Genomic DNA, 16240 nt, shown 5'->3' with positions numbered 1-16240 from the left:
GAGAGAGAGAGAGAGGGGGAGAGAGAGAGAGAGAGAGAGAGAGAGAGATCTCTATCAGAAAAAACATATATTATATACATATCGTATAGCCCCTGGCCCCCTATCCATCATCAGCATTCAGCAGCCTAATTGACCAAATTAACAATAGAAGGAGCAGCTACGTGAGACACGTGGATAACGTAGCCTGACACAGCGACGAACTTGAACTACAATTTCCGTGGTGCAGCGGGTAGTACAACTCATCTCAACGATGCCTACAGCGTATAGGCTCCTGGGTCTTGTAGTTTATCAAATTAAAAATATATGTTAAGTAAATAAAATACACCATTTCTGGAGTCGGCCATCTCTCCATTTTTATCCGCACTTCACCTGTGGCTAAATAAAAGACGAACGCAACTATGTTATACTAATGCAGAGTTACGTCCCAGGGTTAGAAGTTGAGAACTACAGCGCAGCGAAATGAAACTAGTGTCCCGTGACTCCGTCGACGCGTCGATCGGGACGCACAGGCGTGTCGCCGGAACAGTGTGTGTCCGTGTGGAGTGAAGTCACGTGTAATCCATCCAGCTCGCAGCTCACTGACTCAGTGCTGTCTAAACAGAACGCTCTGCCTCCTCTAGTCTGGCTGCGGGTCTGGAGCGCCTGATCGGTGTTAACGTTGATCCATGTTGTTTTTCACTCGCCCGTTCTTTTAAAATAGACCCTTTCGCCGAAGAATGAGTGATAATGAAGATATCGATGTTGATAGTGACGTGAGTATATTCGGCAATAGTTTATTTTTCTCCCCCTCCCTCTGAATATCATTTTTTTGCTAACCTAGCTGGCTAGCTGGCGTTAGCCAGCCTTTAAGCAGACTAGCTTTGCTGTTGTTTTCTGTGTGAGAGAAGTATTTCTGCGAGGTTCTCTGGGAACCTCGGTTCGTAATTTTGGGAGGTAATGCTTCTTTTGTTGTTGCCTCATTCCTTTTGCTAAACTGCTAAACTGTTTTAGAACCTAGTTACTGTAGGCAATTGGTCAAGTGTGGAGAAAAAAATGTGGCTACAATTGCACTTTTTTGTTCTGTTTTCTTTGCAGGAAGACTCACCGAGATATCATGGTGTGGTGCGTAATGCCGGGGGAATTTAATGCCCCAACGCCGACATTCTTTTTACTGTACATTTGATCATGTTGCATTTATCATTCTGTTAATTCAGTTGAATTGAATCTGCTGTTTGTTGGTTGGTAGAAATGTGACTTTACACTAAAGAATGGGAGACCGGAGACGTGCAAAACTACTGCTGCGTCTGATTAAGAGTAACTAAATTCTTTAATGAAATCAATATCAATACTATATTAACTGCATGCCAAGTTAATGTGTGTGTTTGCTTTCAATTGGGGGGGACTATACAATTCTGCCGCGATTTGAACACGGTGCAAAGCTATAACCTTAGTGCAATGCAGGGTATCCCCCACGATCCATCCGTATGTTTACGCGGGCATAGGGAGTTGGTGACACGACATCTATATTTAGACCAAAGCTTTATAATACTGAATAGCTGCATTGGTTTAGGAATGCACAATAAAGCATGCTGTGTGAGTAGCTGTTCCGATCAGCGTTCCCTTCGTTTCACGGGGATTCCGTTCATGATCAGATGCGCCAAGCACATTACACATCTAGGTCATCTCGGTACAGAGTCACCATTTGCATTCATGTTCCATCGATGATTTGTTTGGTTCTACTGAAAATGAACGTGTGTAGAGCTGCAGCCGAGCCTGCTACTCGTATACAAAGTGTCGTGTCAGGAAGGGTGCTGCAGGATGTTTTCCTGTGTTGCAGCCAGTGATTAGAGCCATCTTCTCTCGACAGGCCATTGAGTCCTGGCAGGCTAAATGAATGACGTAGCCGCATCGCATACCGGCGAGAAAAACACCCTGCACGACATTTCTTTTGCACAGCAGAACATAAAGGCATAACCCCGCTCAAATAGATAAATCATATGCAAACTGTGAATGCAAAGGGGCATATAGGGCAGGCCATCACCTGTGTGTTGCTTTCAACTGATACTATTGTGTTGTTATAATCAAACCTGTTATTTTATTGCCCTCCAAAAAGCATGAGGTCATTCTGTCAGCAATGTTGGCTTTTGCATTCATGGGTTTGAATGAAAGCACATTTAGAGCACATTAATTAACATTAATACAAATACAAGAACTGTACCTGCTTTCAGTCTAACAAATATGTCACAAATGCTTTATAATTTAATTTGTGAACACATGACTAAATTGACTATATGCAACGTGAGACCCACCACTACAGTATACTTGAAAGTCAGGCAATTGCATCTAGCTTGGCCCACCTAGTCCCTTAGGAATGTTGCTGTGGAATAAACACTTGGCTTACACACAATTGAGATGAGAGGAACCATTAGTACACAATTGAGATGAGAGGAACCATTAGTACAAACAGTGGACAGAGAATTGCAAACATGGGTGGATGGGCATCTAAAATGGCAATTGGTGTGTGCTATATATATATATATATATATATATATATATATAGAGAGAGAGAGAAATTTAAACTGTCAGTGCACCATGGCATAGATTGTACAAGTCTCGAACACTGGTCCAACAAAATATATTCCCTCATTTGGTGTTTTAATGATGGAGGTGAAGACGAGAGCGCTGTCTAAGGTGCTATTTACACGAGGATGGTGTTCATAAAAAACGGCAAAAGAAAGTATCGTTTGCTGCTGTCATTTAGACGAGAACCGTGTTCACAGGAGGTGAAAACGCAACGAAGTGAAACCACCTCCCAGAGTGGAAATCTTTTAGAACGCCGTTTCCTATGGTCTCCATATAAACAGGCAAAACGGTGGATCCGCAAAACTTGTGACATCATGGCTTACGTCAGCTCTGGTCGGCTCGCCCCGTGTCCTACGTTTTTACATGGTGTCATAGGCATGCGTCAGTTGCTAGGGGAAACGAACAACAACAACCATGTCGGATAGTCCGGTTTGCTGGAGGTGTGATGAGGACGCAACGTTTGTTTGCTTTCTGTGTAGAAGAAGAATGGAAGTAGTTCTACGCATGCGTGACTTATGTCTATGGTTTATATAAGCGCTGCGTCACATGGACCCCACAAGGACACGCGCCACCTAGCGACGTGGCATATATATGCATGCACTTTGTAGCGTGTTCATTCAAGTGTGCGTTCTCATGTAAATGGTCCAAAGAAATGAGAACGCAACGGGACTTTGACGTGTTATATGGAGATGGTCGCCGTCTAAAAGAGGCCTAACATGTCAGTTCAAAATCTGTAGGTGTTCAAGTGAGTTGAGATCTGGTGACTGTGAAGGCCATAGCATATGATTCACATTTTCGTATGACCATTCAGTGACCCCCACAGCATGTACCGTTCTCTACGTGTATACAGTGTACAGTAAAGTTTATTCACTGCAACACAACCATACTTTTAATGTAGTTGTCATTGGACTTTTTTTTGTTTTTACTAAAACAGTCTGATGCATCCTGCATTGACGTCTTTGTCACCTGAGGAAGCGTTTCTCTTCTGTTTTTCGTTACATATCGCACAAGCATGATCATCCAATGTGTGCCTTTGGCCACAATTTCTGACCCCATTTACTCGTATCTTTCCCATAGATTAAATTGCAGACGCCACATTCCTATTGAGATACTACTAGTTGAGCAGTCTTTGTGAGTCTCCTGCCAGCTGTGCCTCAATCACGAACTACTGTAGCTTGTCCGATATCTTTACCTTACCATCATGAGGGATGGTGATAATTGCGTCATGCGGTACACCTGTATGGAAACATCTACATTTCTACACTCAATTATGCAGACTTTTACTTAATTTGACACATGGCCTGTCTGTACTTCAGTTATCCATCTGTGTACAGTAAAATATACAATTCATTTATCTGTGTTTATACATTTTAGTGTAATCATATTGGTCAGAGATAAGTTATCTATATGCACATCGGAAAAAATATAAATGTATCCGTCTACACAAGACACTTAATGTATCTTTTGTCAAAGAGAGAATTCATTTATGCAAATCTAAGATATGCATTAATCTGAGATACATAAATTAAGTGGTCTCAACTCCATTAAAATGTTATGCTAATTTGTTGTTTTCTCCTGTTCAATGGGCTATATCTGAGATTGAAGTGTTTCTGCTGTATGATTTATCATGCTTTAGTGCTCAAAGAAATCCCTGCAAGGGAAAAACAAAAGAACATCTTTAATATTTCACTTACTAAACTGAATGGCAAAAGCTTTCAAGATTGCAAGGAGACCACTGGTCTCAACAGTAGCTATGAGCTCTTCCATTCAGCACCTGGAGTAGTAGTTATATAATGTCTTTCAGCCAAGTATGAATAGAATGGGAAGGCAGGTTGGCTGCCATGCCCTCTGAGACAGCCAGCAACAGGGATCAGTTATATGATGACAGGCATGATAATGGTTGCACTTAGGAAATTTGACACCTGTTTTCGAGGTGCTTAATGACCCAGATACCATATCCCACTCACAACCTAGGTAGCATGAAGTGACACCTGTAGTAAAGTTAACCTGACAGAGTAGCAATATACAAAATTGAATGTGGTGTGTTTGCCCAGGCTGTCGAATACGGCACCTCGAGCAAATGTTTGTGTACTCATTTTGACGTTTGAGTATAACATTGAGATTCGAAATATAACCTCATATGTTGCAAACAAGAAAGGCACATTATTCAATTGCTAACAATTGTATTTGATAATTGTTCTGATGGTAAATTGATTATAATGAATTGTCTCCACCAGGCCGATGGCATGGGGAAAGAGTATGTATTGCACTCCATCCGTGTCTGTTTGTGGACAGCTAATCTCACACACATACACTCCCTGACATTTTGCATGCACATTCCCAGTAGACAGAGGAAGAAATACCACTTGAAAATTTTCTACTCAGCCTCATGGTGGCGCTATAACTGTCCGATTAGTGTTTTTACCTATAACTGCACCGATCTGTGTAAAACCTTGTATGCATACTCCCTAGAGGCCAAGGAAAAACATTTGCCTGGAATTTTCACATCTGCTCTTTATAGCGCCACCAGGCCCGACATATGTAAAACAATTTTTTTTATATTACTATATTTTATCCAAATTTCACGCTAATCGGTACACATGATCTCCATAGTCATGTGATCAAGACGGGTTTGTTTGATTTCTCATATTCCATCCTGATTGGCTAAGATTGGCTTCCAAAGTTTTCAGGAGTAGCCCGTTTTGTACCCGTTCTGTACAAAATGCTGTGTCAATGCAGTGTCCGATTGCGATGAAACTGTACGCATATTCCCACTAGGCTGATGAAGAAATGTCACTTGACAGTTTTCAAATCAGCCACATGGTGGCACTAGAACAGGCCAAGTCGCGTCTTCACATAACTGCACCGATCTGCGTAAAACGTTGTATGCACAGTGTTGCACACTCCCTACAGGCACAGCCCAAGGAAAAAAATCTGGCCTGCATTTTTGTATTCTGCCTTTTCGAGCACCACCCATTTATGTGCAACACTTTTTTTAGTGTCTTTCAGATTTGATCCAAATGTCAATCCTGGTGGAGACCTGTGCCCCGAGGGGCACTTCTTCTAGTTGTATATTGTCTACGCTAAAGTAGAAACATGACAGGGCAGTTCTGGTTTATGGTGGATTGTTTGTTTTACATATTTCCACCTGATACTAGTTGGATGTCACGTGAGAAACCATCTACCCTGCCTCATATCAAAATGGCTGCCAGACTCATAATTGTGCATTCCATCGATACCAGTCATCTGCTTGTTTACAGTAGGGTTAATGGAGGGAGAGCTGTCACGCCTCATGGTTGAATTTGTGTATATTATGAAGTAGTGGCACATGGCTCTCATAGTGGAAACGCCTATCCTAAACGGTTTTTACTGTTGTGCAATAGGCAGCAGCAGCTGTCTCCATACTTGCATTCCACACTCTAGTGCCTTGTCATGAAATGGGCATGGTGGCTGGGTATTGCAGATCAGCAATTTTTTTTTTGTATACAGTCCACAGTGGGTTGTAAATGGCTAAATTAGCCAGCCGATGGCAGCCACTTTATTGAAATAGGATTGTTTTTCAAGTCCTCAGGTCTCAACTCTTATCCTAGGCGCCCAGAGTATACTGTAGCTGTTTTCAGTACTGCCCTCTAATGAAGGAGTAAAGCTTAATTTATAGTGCGATTGTTTGCATTAAAGTCAGGTTAGAGACACATCATACAAGGAAGTATAAATAGACGTAATAGTGTCTTTGGGTAACCAGGTGAATCACTCACTTTAATCATAATAGATGCTGAAGTCCTGCATCCATCCTCCACGACTGCATATAGGGCTGCATATATTTAGATATAAAGCCCTCAGTCTTATGTGAACTGTGAATCTGCATAGACGCTGTTTAAAATATTCTTAACTGACTGTCCTTAGCCTGAGCTAACGTGTTAGGTTTTTGGTCTAGAGGGGGCGGGTCGTGGCAGAGATTTGTGCCCTGATGAAAATGAAAGCCTGGGTACCGAGGCTAGACTCCTTGACATCGGACACGGTGATGATGTTGTCAAATGCCCATACCTAACTGTGCAAAAATGTCAGCATGTTTACTTTTCCTGGCATTAGTTGTGCTCGTAGAGTTGCGAGAATATATACGTCCACGCCCACCATTTGCCATTAAGCGCGTTCTGATGAGCTGTCACGTTCTGATGAGCTGTCAGCTTTTTGTCAGGTGAAACCTGACTTATGAACGCTCATGAAATGTAAGCGATCAATTTGCGACCTAGTCATACTGATCTGATTGGCTCCTCTGGCAAATGGGACACCAAGCAAGCAACGGCAAAGCTGCCCTCTGGCCAATGGGAAGGGGATATCCCTGGCAGCCACACGGTGTTGTTGGGTGAAATCAACCCCTCCCCTACTGGGTGGGGTTTTGCATTACTGGGCGGGGTTTTTCCTTTTCTTTTACATGCCTTGGGCGTGTTATAATGAAGTAGTCTCTAGAAAAGCATTCCAGCAGCCAGCTCGTAGCATGCCTCGTTAGGCAATAGACTTTCAATGAATCCATACCTCCTGGGTTGAGTGGGTTCGAATGCTCCCAAATTTTTTTGCGGATAAAGTGCAGTTAGCTTTGGTCCGACATGTGTTGCAACGTGCTTGTGGGTTATGTCTAGGTTTGGGGTAGGGTTAGTTTTATTTTTTATATATATTTTTATCCCACGATTTTGTAACCCATTATTCACCCCTGTGTCAATTATCTAATGTGATCCTGGGCTCTACACACCCTCCACCAACCTGGGGAGAGCAACGGACTTGAACTCATGCTTCCTTCATGCCTGAGTGTCCAAGTTGCTCCTTTACAACTGACAGGGGGGAGTTTCCCTGGTTGGACATAGCGTGTGGAAGGAACACGTTATTCCAACCAGTTCCTTTCCCCTCCATCAGGCGCCCCGGCTGGCCATGGGGTAGGGTTAGTAATAGTAATGCTTGACATACAGTACATGTTCACCCACATGCGTTGTGACGTGCTTGCGGTTATATTTAGGTTTGGGATAGGGTTAGTAATAGTAATGCTTGACACATGCATTGCAACGTGCATTAAAAAGCATTAAAAAATAAGGCTTTAATTGACGGAGATCTATGGCAAATGGCAATTAGGGTTGGGTGACTATACCAATCTATTGTCAATCGTGATTTTACGAGTCCAATCGCAGATTATTTTTATTAGGCGATTTGTCGTGGCAATTATTTCTTTTGCGAAATGATATTAACCTACAGCGAGTAGTGTGAGCAAAATGCGAATCAATTTGGGCCAGCAAAGTCGTAACAGCGGCCGGGTGGAAAGTGGAAACCCCCTCCTTTATAATGGTATGCTCCCAGAGAACAGCTCACACACTCACTCTGGGCTGGCTGCATAGAGTAGGCTGGCTTCCTGGCTGGGACCAAGGCGAATGTACTAGTGTAGCCTACATGTTGTTGCTCCGGAGTCCGCAGTTTAATAATATACAGTCACACCAGAATGCACACTGCTGTCTTGTGTCTCATCACAACCCAATGTGCGACCTGTGAAGTAAAAAAAAAGACGGGAGTGACAAATCATTAGCAAAGAGCTAACAGGCTGGTGGTGGTGTTAGCTCGCTTGTTGCTGCTGATTCAACGCACTGATTGAACTTCACTTCATCTCCGCCTGTACACCAGCGCTGCAAAAACAGACAGATCTACAAGCTCTCAACGCGTTGCAAACGGGGCTGCAGAGATGCTATATCGCCCAACCTTAATGGCAATGGCGCGGAAACGGTTAACGTGCGGATATTCACTATTATACTGATAATGGAATTATTGAATAATTGTCACAATCCATAGCATTATCTTGAGTGTTTTTATGGCTATAAAAGATGGAATCTTATATCCTCCCATACCCATCCCTAATTTTGCCATCCTGCACAATGTAATAACTCATAACCGAACTTCGTTATGGGGAGTGTGGAATGAGGAAAGGTGGTTTTAAATTGGCAGTTAAATATGAATGCAACCAAAGCACAATTTTAGCATGTCCCGTGACTTTAAAAAAGTTACTTTGACACCATAATTTGAAAATGATTTATGATGGCACAGAGATACTATTAGCAGCTCATCAGCTCTATTCTTTGGGGAGAGTCCTGCTGGAATAGGAATGAATTTTAACTTCCTGCCTTATGAAAAATGAACAAACATAGATATATAGATAAAGATAGCCTGATGAAGGCTATTTCACTGCATTTGAAGACAGTGTATTGTCGGGCACCGTACCCTCTCCTACACACCTGTCGCCTGTAGGTGTGCAAAAGCTTTGCTTTTTATTTATAACTTCCTGCCTTAACCTTCTTGTTAGTCAGAATGTAATACAAACGTTTAAGAGGTGACACAGCAGATTTCTTTTCTTTTTATCTCTTCTACTTGTGGTTAGTTTGGTTTTGTGATGAAAGGAAAGTCATAAAGCATGAGAAATGAAATTGCCACCAGCTGTTATGCTATTATACCAGCAGCTTGGTAAAATAACAAAACGTTCCTAATGCACACACACGATCCTAATGATGGTCACGTGACTTCTACCACGTCTCAAGATAATGACTTGAACACATTACAATAGTTGGCTGACTAACCTTGTCTTTTTTGGGAGTGTATTATCATTTTGATTAGACAAAACATCATTGGGCCCTTGACTTCTGTCTCAAACTAGAGAAGGCTGGATTGGTTAGTGCAAAACTGTATCTTACTGGGTGCTAGTAAAGAACTGAGATAGGGTATTATTGTGACATTTTTTGTGGGTCAGCCACTAGCGCTCCAATGCATGGCTTTTTAAGATTAGGTCATATGGCAGCCAAGTCTATGGGATTTGTAAGGTTTGTGCCACTTATGACGTAACCCGTTAGCCAAGTCTATGGACTCTATGGCCAAGTAGAATGTTTAGAAGTTTTAAGTTTAAGGGCACTTTGTTTAGGGCACTAAATGACGAGTAACACGTCATGTGGCCGATATAAATGCAGTGGGCACCCATCACTTCACACAAGTGTGATTTTTTTTTTCCTAAAAGCTTGGACTGCAGTAATAAGTGAAAATTGTTGAAGCAAAAATAGCCGATCTGCAAGTCATAGTTCCTTGTACATCGGCAATTTTCTTTTATGAACAAAGTATATATATATATCAAAAGTTATACTTTGCACTAAAAACTGTACTTATTTGCATGTAATTGTCAAAAATAGCACTATAGGTTTTCACAGGAATGTATGAAACTGCTGAAAAATGGAAAAAAAATACTAAAAATGGGTGTTTGAAGAACATTGCAAGTGTTTATTCCATGTGCAACAGTCTGCAGCTAGCCAACAGGCTTGCTGGTTTATTCAGTTGATGTAATCCTCAACCAGGATCTGGCAGCCTCCAATTCCTCGTCTCAATAGCTTTAGTGTCTTCACTTTGACTTGATCATGACTTAGTGCAGACACTCCTGTATGGCACACGTAATGAAGGGCAGTGGTGGTGGGTAGAGACAGTGATTCCAGAAAGTAGGCCAACATTGACAATAGTCAATTTAAATTATATTAAACGAAACAAGACTAGTACATGGATGTCTCTCTTGATTACATTGTCTTACATTATTTGACTAAATATTTCAGTATAAAATATACATGCTTCTGTGGCCTACTGGCAGTGTGCACAAGATATTTGGCAATGACAATGATTGGTCCAGCGTTTTGCAAGATTAGATCCGGACACACATGCATGCAGGCCCAACAATCCTAAAGACGGCTAATTCTTTATTCACACCCGTGTTGTGAAGTGAGGGGCGCTAATATATTAAAGTCTAACTCGTGTTGATTAGGTGATGTAATGGTGAAACAAACATTAAATGCCATTTACAATAAAGAGACAATATGACGTAAATGACATATTATGACATAAATTTTCTCTTCATTGTCAATGGCGTTTACAAAACATACATTGAACTAAAGACAAACATTAAACCTGTGTATAGGAGGAAATCATTAATAAACGTTAACAAAAAAAAGACTCCTAGACTACTTAAAATAATTTGGGTATAGGTTGCTTGGACTTTTCAACATTGCTGTCACATTTCTGATTTCTTAACCTTTGAACAAGCTTCCTGCAAGTTCCTAGTTAGCCCATCTATATTGATGTAATGGCTTCACATTGGTAATCATGAATTAGTTAAATGCTGACTGTAAACAGAAATGTAGACTGCAGGTATATGGTGTTTAATCTACCTTGAGGGTCTCTGTTTTGAGCCAGTGCAGGGGACTGGGGGGCAGTAGGGAGTCCTAACCCCCCCCCTCCCCACACTGGTCTGCTGCCAGGCTGAAGGACCCCCTTGTGACTTTCTCATTGCAGGCAGACAAACGGGCACACCACAATGCACTGGAGCGCAAGCGTAGGGACCACATCAAAGACAGCTTTCACAGCCTACGGGACTCCGTGCCTGCCTTACAAGGGGAAAAGGTTGGTAAAGCCTGCACTGGGCAGCTGTAGCCCTGCAGGAGGTCAACCCAACCCGTTTTGGAGCAAACTTTGAGCGGTTTGGGATTTGTATAAGATTATTTGTCAATTGTGTTTTGCTTATTATTGTTGACTGCTTAATCTTTGCTAGATTATTTAACCTGCACGTTTAGTTACAAAACGTAATGCATTATCTAAGTCAGTGGTTTTCGAGGTCGAGGTCCATTATTTATTCGACATTTGAGCCACGGACCTCCATTTGATGAGATTTAGCCTCTCAGACTCTAATCTTAGGATTTTGTTCACAATTACATGCTGTATTGATGTGGTACCAATACGAGAAATAACAGGCAAACATTGATCAAAATAACAATTCTTCTACATTCTCTAATTGTACAGATGTTTAACAATAATTCCACTCTTGAGAGCGTAAAATGAAACCAAATGGACTATTACGGGTCCATTTGGTTTTATTTTACTCTCTCGAGTTAAAGATCTATAAGGCTCAACTCCATCATTTAGCTGGGGACCACCTGGAACCCTCTGAAGGATCACTGGTTGAAAACCACTGACTAACACATTTTATCAATGTAATTCTTCTGGTGTTAACTGCTGTTGTTTCTGAACCTGTATGCTAAAGCTTGAGTTATCATTACTTGAGCTCTGGTGTCGCGTACCGAAAATTGCGGGACTACAAGCTCAGAGCGCAACACGTTGTGAGCTTGTAGATTAGCTGTTTTTCAACACCAGCACGCAAAAAAAGGCATATAACGCAGAGAGACCCACCCAGCTGCTTGTTGCTGGGTACACTTGTGCTCGTCCATGGAGAATAGGAGATGGAAACCAGAGACTAGGATGAGGGCAGATGGTAGTAGAGTACAGAATGGCAGCCAGAGACACAGTGATGTGGTCTAAATACTTGGCCCAGCATCAGGAAGTTATTATGAGGACATTTTGTTGGTCTTTTCCTGTTTTGACATCCCCGACATTGAGAGCATTTAGATCTTTCCCTCCACCGCACCCCCCCAAGTGCTACGCCTCCCTTCAGTACAGTAGACGGATGTGCTGAGATATATAGGGTGTTTCTCAATAGTGTTGTTGCATTAACAATATATATATTATATGGAGTTCATCTGCCTTCCCCGTTCCAAGTTAATTTCTAGTGTATTGTCCAATTGTCTGAGAAATTCCTCACATTTAATGTAGCAGACATCTACATATTCCATCAAAAAGCAGTAGAGAATGTATTATATTTGATGGAGATTAAAAAATGTCATACTGTATATAAATATATTAATGAACATTGCAAGTGGCAAAATCAATAAAAATGCTTATATTCTAATAAAGGTTGATGGGAGTGTTTCCACCTTTTTATTTCCACCACAGAATTATGGGAATTATGGGTTTCCCACAATTTGAACTTCATGGGACGTTGGGGTGTGGCAGGGGTAAAGTACCAGCCCACTGGTTCGAATCCACTGCGGTGCAACCGGCTTGGCCGACTATGTCTATACAAACACAATTGGGCCATTCCTAGGGGAAGGGAAGCTGGGAGGGTGATATCTGTCACAGTTCCTATGGGCTGTGTTGGTGCCTGTCGGCGGGGAATGTTGACCGGGAGGAGCAGGACGAAGGGTCTACGCGTCCTCTCTCTCTGGGTTCCTCACTGTCCAAGCAGTAGGAGGAATTCATTGCCATAATGACTACAAATTGGGGAGAAAATAAAATTGTTTAAAAAAATAATGGGCTGCAGCGCTGCTCAATTAAAAAGAAAAACATATTCCTACCTCAGCATTCTGGGAATAAGTGAGTCTTGGTGATAAAAGATAGGTCACATATATGGACAATATCATGGTACAGATGTGTTTGATTGGCATTGATTAGAGATCTTGCAAGTGTTCTAGCCATCAATCAAACCCAAGGCCTTGACCTTGTAGTTCTAGCCAGCATTTCCTAGTTGATTGTTTAGGCATGAGTAAGTAAGCCAGCCTATAGGTTTTGTTCACCAAAGTGGCTTAAGCAGTATTTGGTTAATGTGATACGTAAACACAGGCATTCATAACGGTTGCCAGAGTCAGACCGAATGCCCCCGTCATGTCATATTATGCCCAATTCATACTTGAAAATGGGCAATCTACAAGTTAACGGGTTGCAAATGTGGCACACAGTGAGCTTATAGATCTATTTTCAGTCTATGAAGCATAAATTAGGCTCTGAACTGTTCAGAGGAGTTGTGTACAACTTGCCTCTGAACAGCTGGATTATTGTTGTCCTAGATTTTCTGCACTCTGCTGCAGTAAAGTTGTCCCACCAGGCGGACTGCAGCTTTGAAGCCTGTGGTTCTGTCTTATGTTGTGGTATGGCAGAAACAAGGGCTTTGTGTTAGAAATGTGATAAGGACACTGCAACCTTGCGTCATGCTTTAGGTTTTCATTTGTCGCTGACAGCAATCTATCAAACAGGCGTCCCGAGCTCAAATCCTAGACAAAGCCACAGAGTACATCCAGTACATGAGGCGGAAAAACCACACGCACCAGCAGGACATCGACGACCTGAAGAGGCAGAATGCCCTGCTGGAACAGCAAGGTAAGACCATAAGTAAGTTGCGCTTCTATGAATACCATGCACATACACCCTAATGTTCAGTTGTTCACCACTTGTCGGTCTGCTTGATGGAAGCATCTCTATGACCTACCTCTTCCCCCACCTTGGGTGGTTGTTTTTCCTCTCTCCTTTGATGGTCTCACCAGTCATCACTGCATCCTTCCTCTTGTTTTGTCCTGTGCAGTGCGTGCTCTGGAGAAGGTGAAGGGCTCCACCCAGCTCCAGGCCAGCTACTCGTCGTCCGACAGCAGCCTCTACACCAACCCCAAGGGCAGCGCCGTGTCTGCCTTCGACGGAGGCTCTGACTCCAGCTCCGAGTCTGAGTCAGAGGAGAGGCCCAACAGGAAGAAGCTGCGTGGGGAGACCAGCTAGAGAGCACAGCTGACCCCCGACCCCGTCCTTTTCTCTCTCTCCTTCCATCTCTCGTCTGGGGTGGACTCGCTCTGGAGACTCAATGAGAACGGTCTGTCCGACCCCCACCCCCCCAGCCCTCCACACAATCTCAAAGAGAGGAGGGGGGAGCCAGCAGGGTGGTAGACGACTGCAGAAATCCACATACAGTACAGTAGAGCTTTGAGTTTTGTCTTGATTATCGCCCCTTCCTCTTATCTCTCTTGTTTTCCCTTGGTCTCTCGTTGACCCTCCAGCATTGGTACCTCTCCCCAAACAACATCAACAATCCAAAACCCCAAATGAGGCAGCTTGGCTACTTAAGGACTTGATGCTTTTTGTACCCTTGATTCACTCCCCTTTTTCCCAATGAGGGAGAGAGGGCGAGCCAGGCAGGCGTACCCCTCCAAGCACTGCTATATATATATATATATATATTTATATATATATATATAATTTTTGTTGATTATTCTTGATAAGAAACCAGTTTAGAATTTACACACACACCTAGATGACATGTCCTGGAGAAGTTTACCTTTTTAAAAATGATTTAAAAAAAACATTTTTAGCCTACTTTTCCACTAAAGAATGTGAAGATGCTTTGAAGCAAATGTTGATGTTAAAAGTGACAACCCACCTCAGGCCCACTGGATTGCAGATGTTTTCCATTTTGACACGTTTGTTAACAGATGACAAAAAGGACATATAGCTCCTTTGTTAAAATTGATGTTTTGGAAAAAGAGGAGAAACTCCTCAACTTGTATTGTATTTTGTCCTTTAGCTTGAACTAGTGAATGACTTTAGATGGCTGAATACGTTAGGCAATATCGGTTTTATATACTCTACGGCATTAATTGGATGTTTTCAAGTTCTCTAAAAGTATGTTATGCATTTTGTAGTATTCTCACAAATAATGGGGAAAATACCAATTTGTCACGTGTTGTTTTCCTTAAGGGTATAAAATAGGTATTTGAATGTCAAAAAGTAGTTCCCATTTTTCAGTACGAGAAGAAAAGTCTGTTAATGTGTTGTGCTTTACAAAGTCAAATCTGTAATGTTGCTGAATCTCCCCCTCCCACCTGAGGAAAAAAGGAAGCATTTTTGCTTGTCTAGGAAATGTGTGTGTATGTATATCGTTTCAATTTTATTTCCATTTAGGAGGATATAATTAGTGTTATAGTCTGTTTGTCCGATTCCATTCCATGGAAATTACAGGTATGTTGTACATACTGCCAACAATTGTCTTGCAAGTTAAGGCCTACCTTACTATGAGACTATAAAATAAACTATTTTATCCTTTAAGACGATTCGTGTAATTATTATGGTATTTTTAGCTAAGCATTAAACTGTTCCAAAACTAAGGTTAATTTGGGTTAGTGGGAATGCTTTTTAGTCTCCTATTGCCTCATGAAAATTGTGACATAATAGAAAACACCCCTCAAAACCAGTAGCTTGCCACCGTTTTGCGGCTTTGCCCCATTGCTTACTCTTGAGCACAGTAGGACTTTACGAGGCTACCTGAAATGTGATCACCTGCGTGCTACAGTGTTGTGTAACTACGGCGCACAGACAGCGTCAGGTTTTTCTGGTTTATGTCGAAGCCGACACGTCTGGTGTGGAGAACTAAGGTAGACCCATGTACTTTGCTGCATGATAGTGTAAAGAAAAACGCCAGTTTGATTCAGGTCACCTCTCCACTCTTAGCATTTCTATGCTGGATAGAAACAAATGCCATAATCATATAATTTCATTCTATGTTTGACCTTTCATCCTTGGAACGTGGCATTACCATGGCAGTTATTTTACTTGTCTCAAAACATCCCTGTCAATTCAAATTCTGTCCGGAGCAGAATCATGGTCTGCATCTCCACATGCAGTCTAGTGGCCTCCTGGTCATTCATGACATGTAGGGCTAAAGATTTAATTCAGATTTAATTTCAGAACATATTGAGGACACGGGTGCAGGTATTTGTTCCCACATACCAAGAGTCTGACAGTCATTAGTCCGACACCCTACCCAGACACTAACCTAACCGCAGGCGGATGCCATTGATGATATGCACACGGCTGCCAGCTTGCCAGCATCAACTTCCCATAGACGGCCCATTCATTCAAACAGAACAGTCCTATCTAATTGTATTAAATAACAAACTCACCAACATTGCAGCTGTACGGAAAGCTTGAATTATCCTCTTTCTATCTGCAATGTTTGTTTAATAAAAATCCACTG

The 16240-nt window shown here is 42.1% G+C and overlaps 1 protein-coding gene across 4 annotated transcripts; it reads left to right on the top strand.

The window, feature by feature from the left end:
* Positions 1–584: 584 nt before the first annotated feature.
* On the top strand, positions 585–15312 carry max (myc associated factor X). Of its 4 annotated transcripts, none has more exons than XM_083790993.1 (5): positions 586–752; positions 1075–1101; positions 10912–11019; positions 13464–13602; positions 13805–15312. In XM_083790993.1, the coding sequence occupies exons 1-5, from the start codon at positions 717–719 to the stop codon at positions 13990–13992; spliced, it is 498 nt and encodes a 165-aa protein (XP_083647119.1). In that variant the 5' UTR covers positions 586–716; the 3' UTR covers positions 13993–15312. The 4 variants fall into 4 exon arrangements, with proteins under 4 accessions (XP_083647121.1, XP_083647119.1, XP_083647120.1 ...); XM_083790992.1 differs by having other exon boundaries at positions 587–752; positions 13464–13614; XM_083790995.1 differs by lacking the exon at positions 1075–1101 and having other exon boundaries at positions 585–752.
* Positions 15313–16240: the final 928 nt, after the last annotated feature.

The sequence above is a fragment of the Protomyctophum parallelum genome (genome assembly GCF_964188405.1).
Source record: "Protomyctophum parallelum genome assembly, chromosome: 19".
Lineage (NCBI taxonomy): Eukaryota > Metazoa > Chordata > Actinopteri > Myctophiformes > Myctophidae > Protomyctophum > Protomyctophum parallelum.
The sequence above is the reverse complement of the archived record's forward strand: the minus strand, read 5'-3'. Positions and strand labels throughout refer to the sequence as shown.

What these genes read in the sequence shown, in the direction of transcription:
- max (XM_083790992.1), top strand. Translation starts at nt 717, where the DNA reads ATGAGTGATAATGAAGATATCGATGTTGATAGTGAC. An exon ending in CTGCCTTACAAGGGGAAAAG is followed by an intron (nt 11,020 to 13,463) that starts GTTGGTAAAGCC and finishes TGTCGCTGACAG; the next exon opens with CAATCTATCAAACAGGCGTC. An exon ending in ACAGCAAGGTAAGACCATAA is followed by an intron (nt 13,615 to 13,804) that starts GTAAGTTGCGCT and finishes TGTCCTGTGCAG; the next exon opens with TGCGTGCTCTGGAGAAGGTG.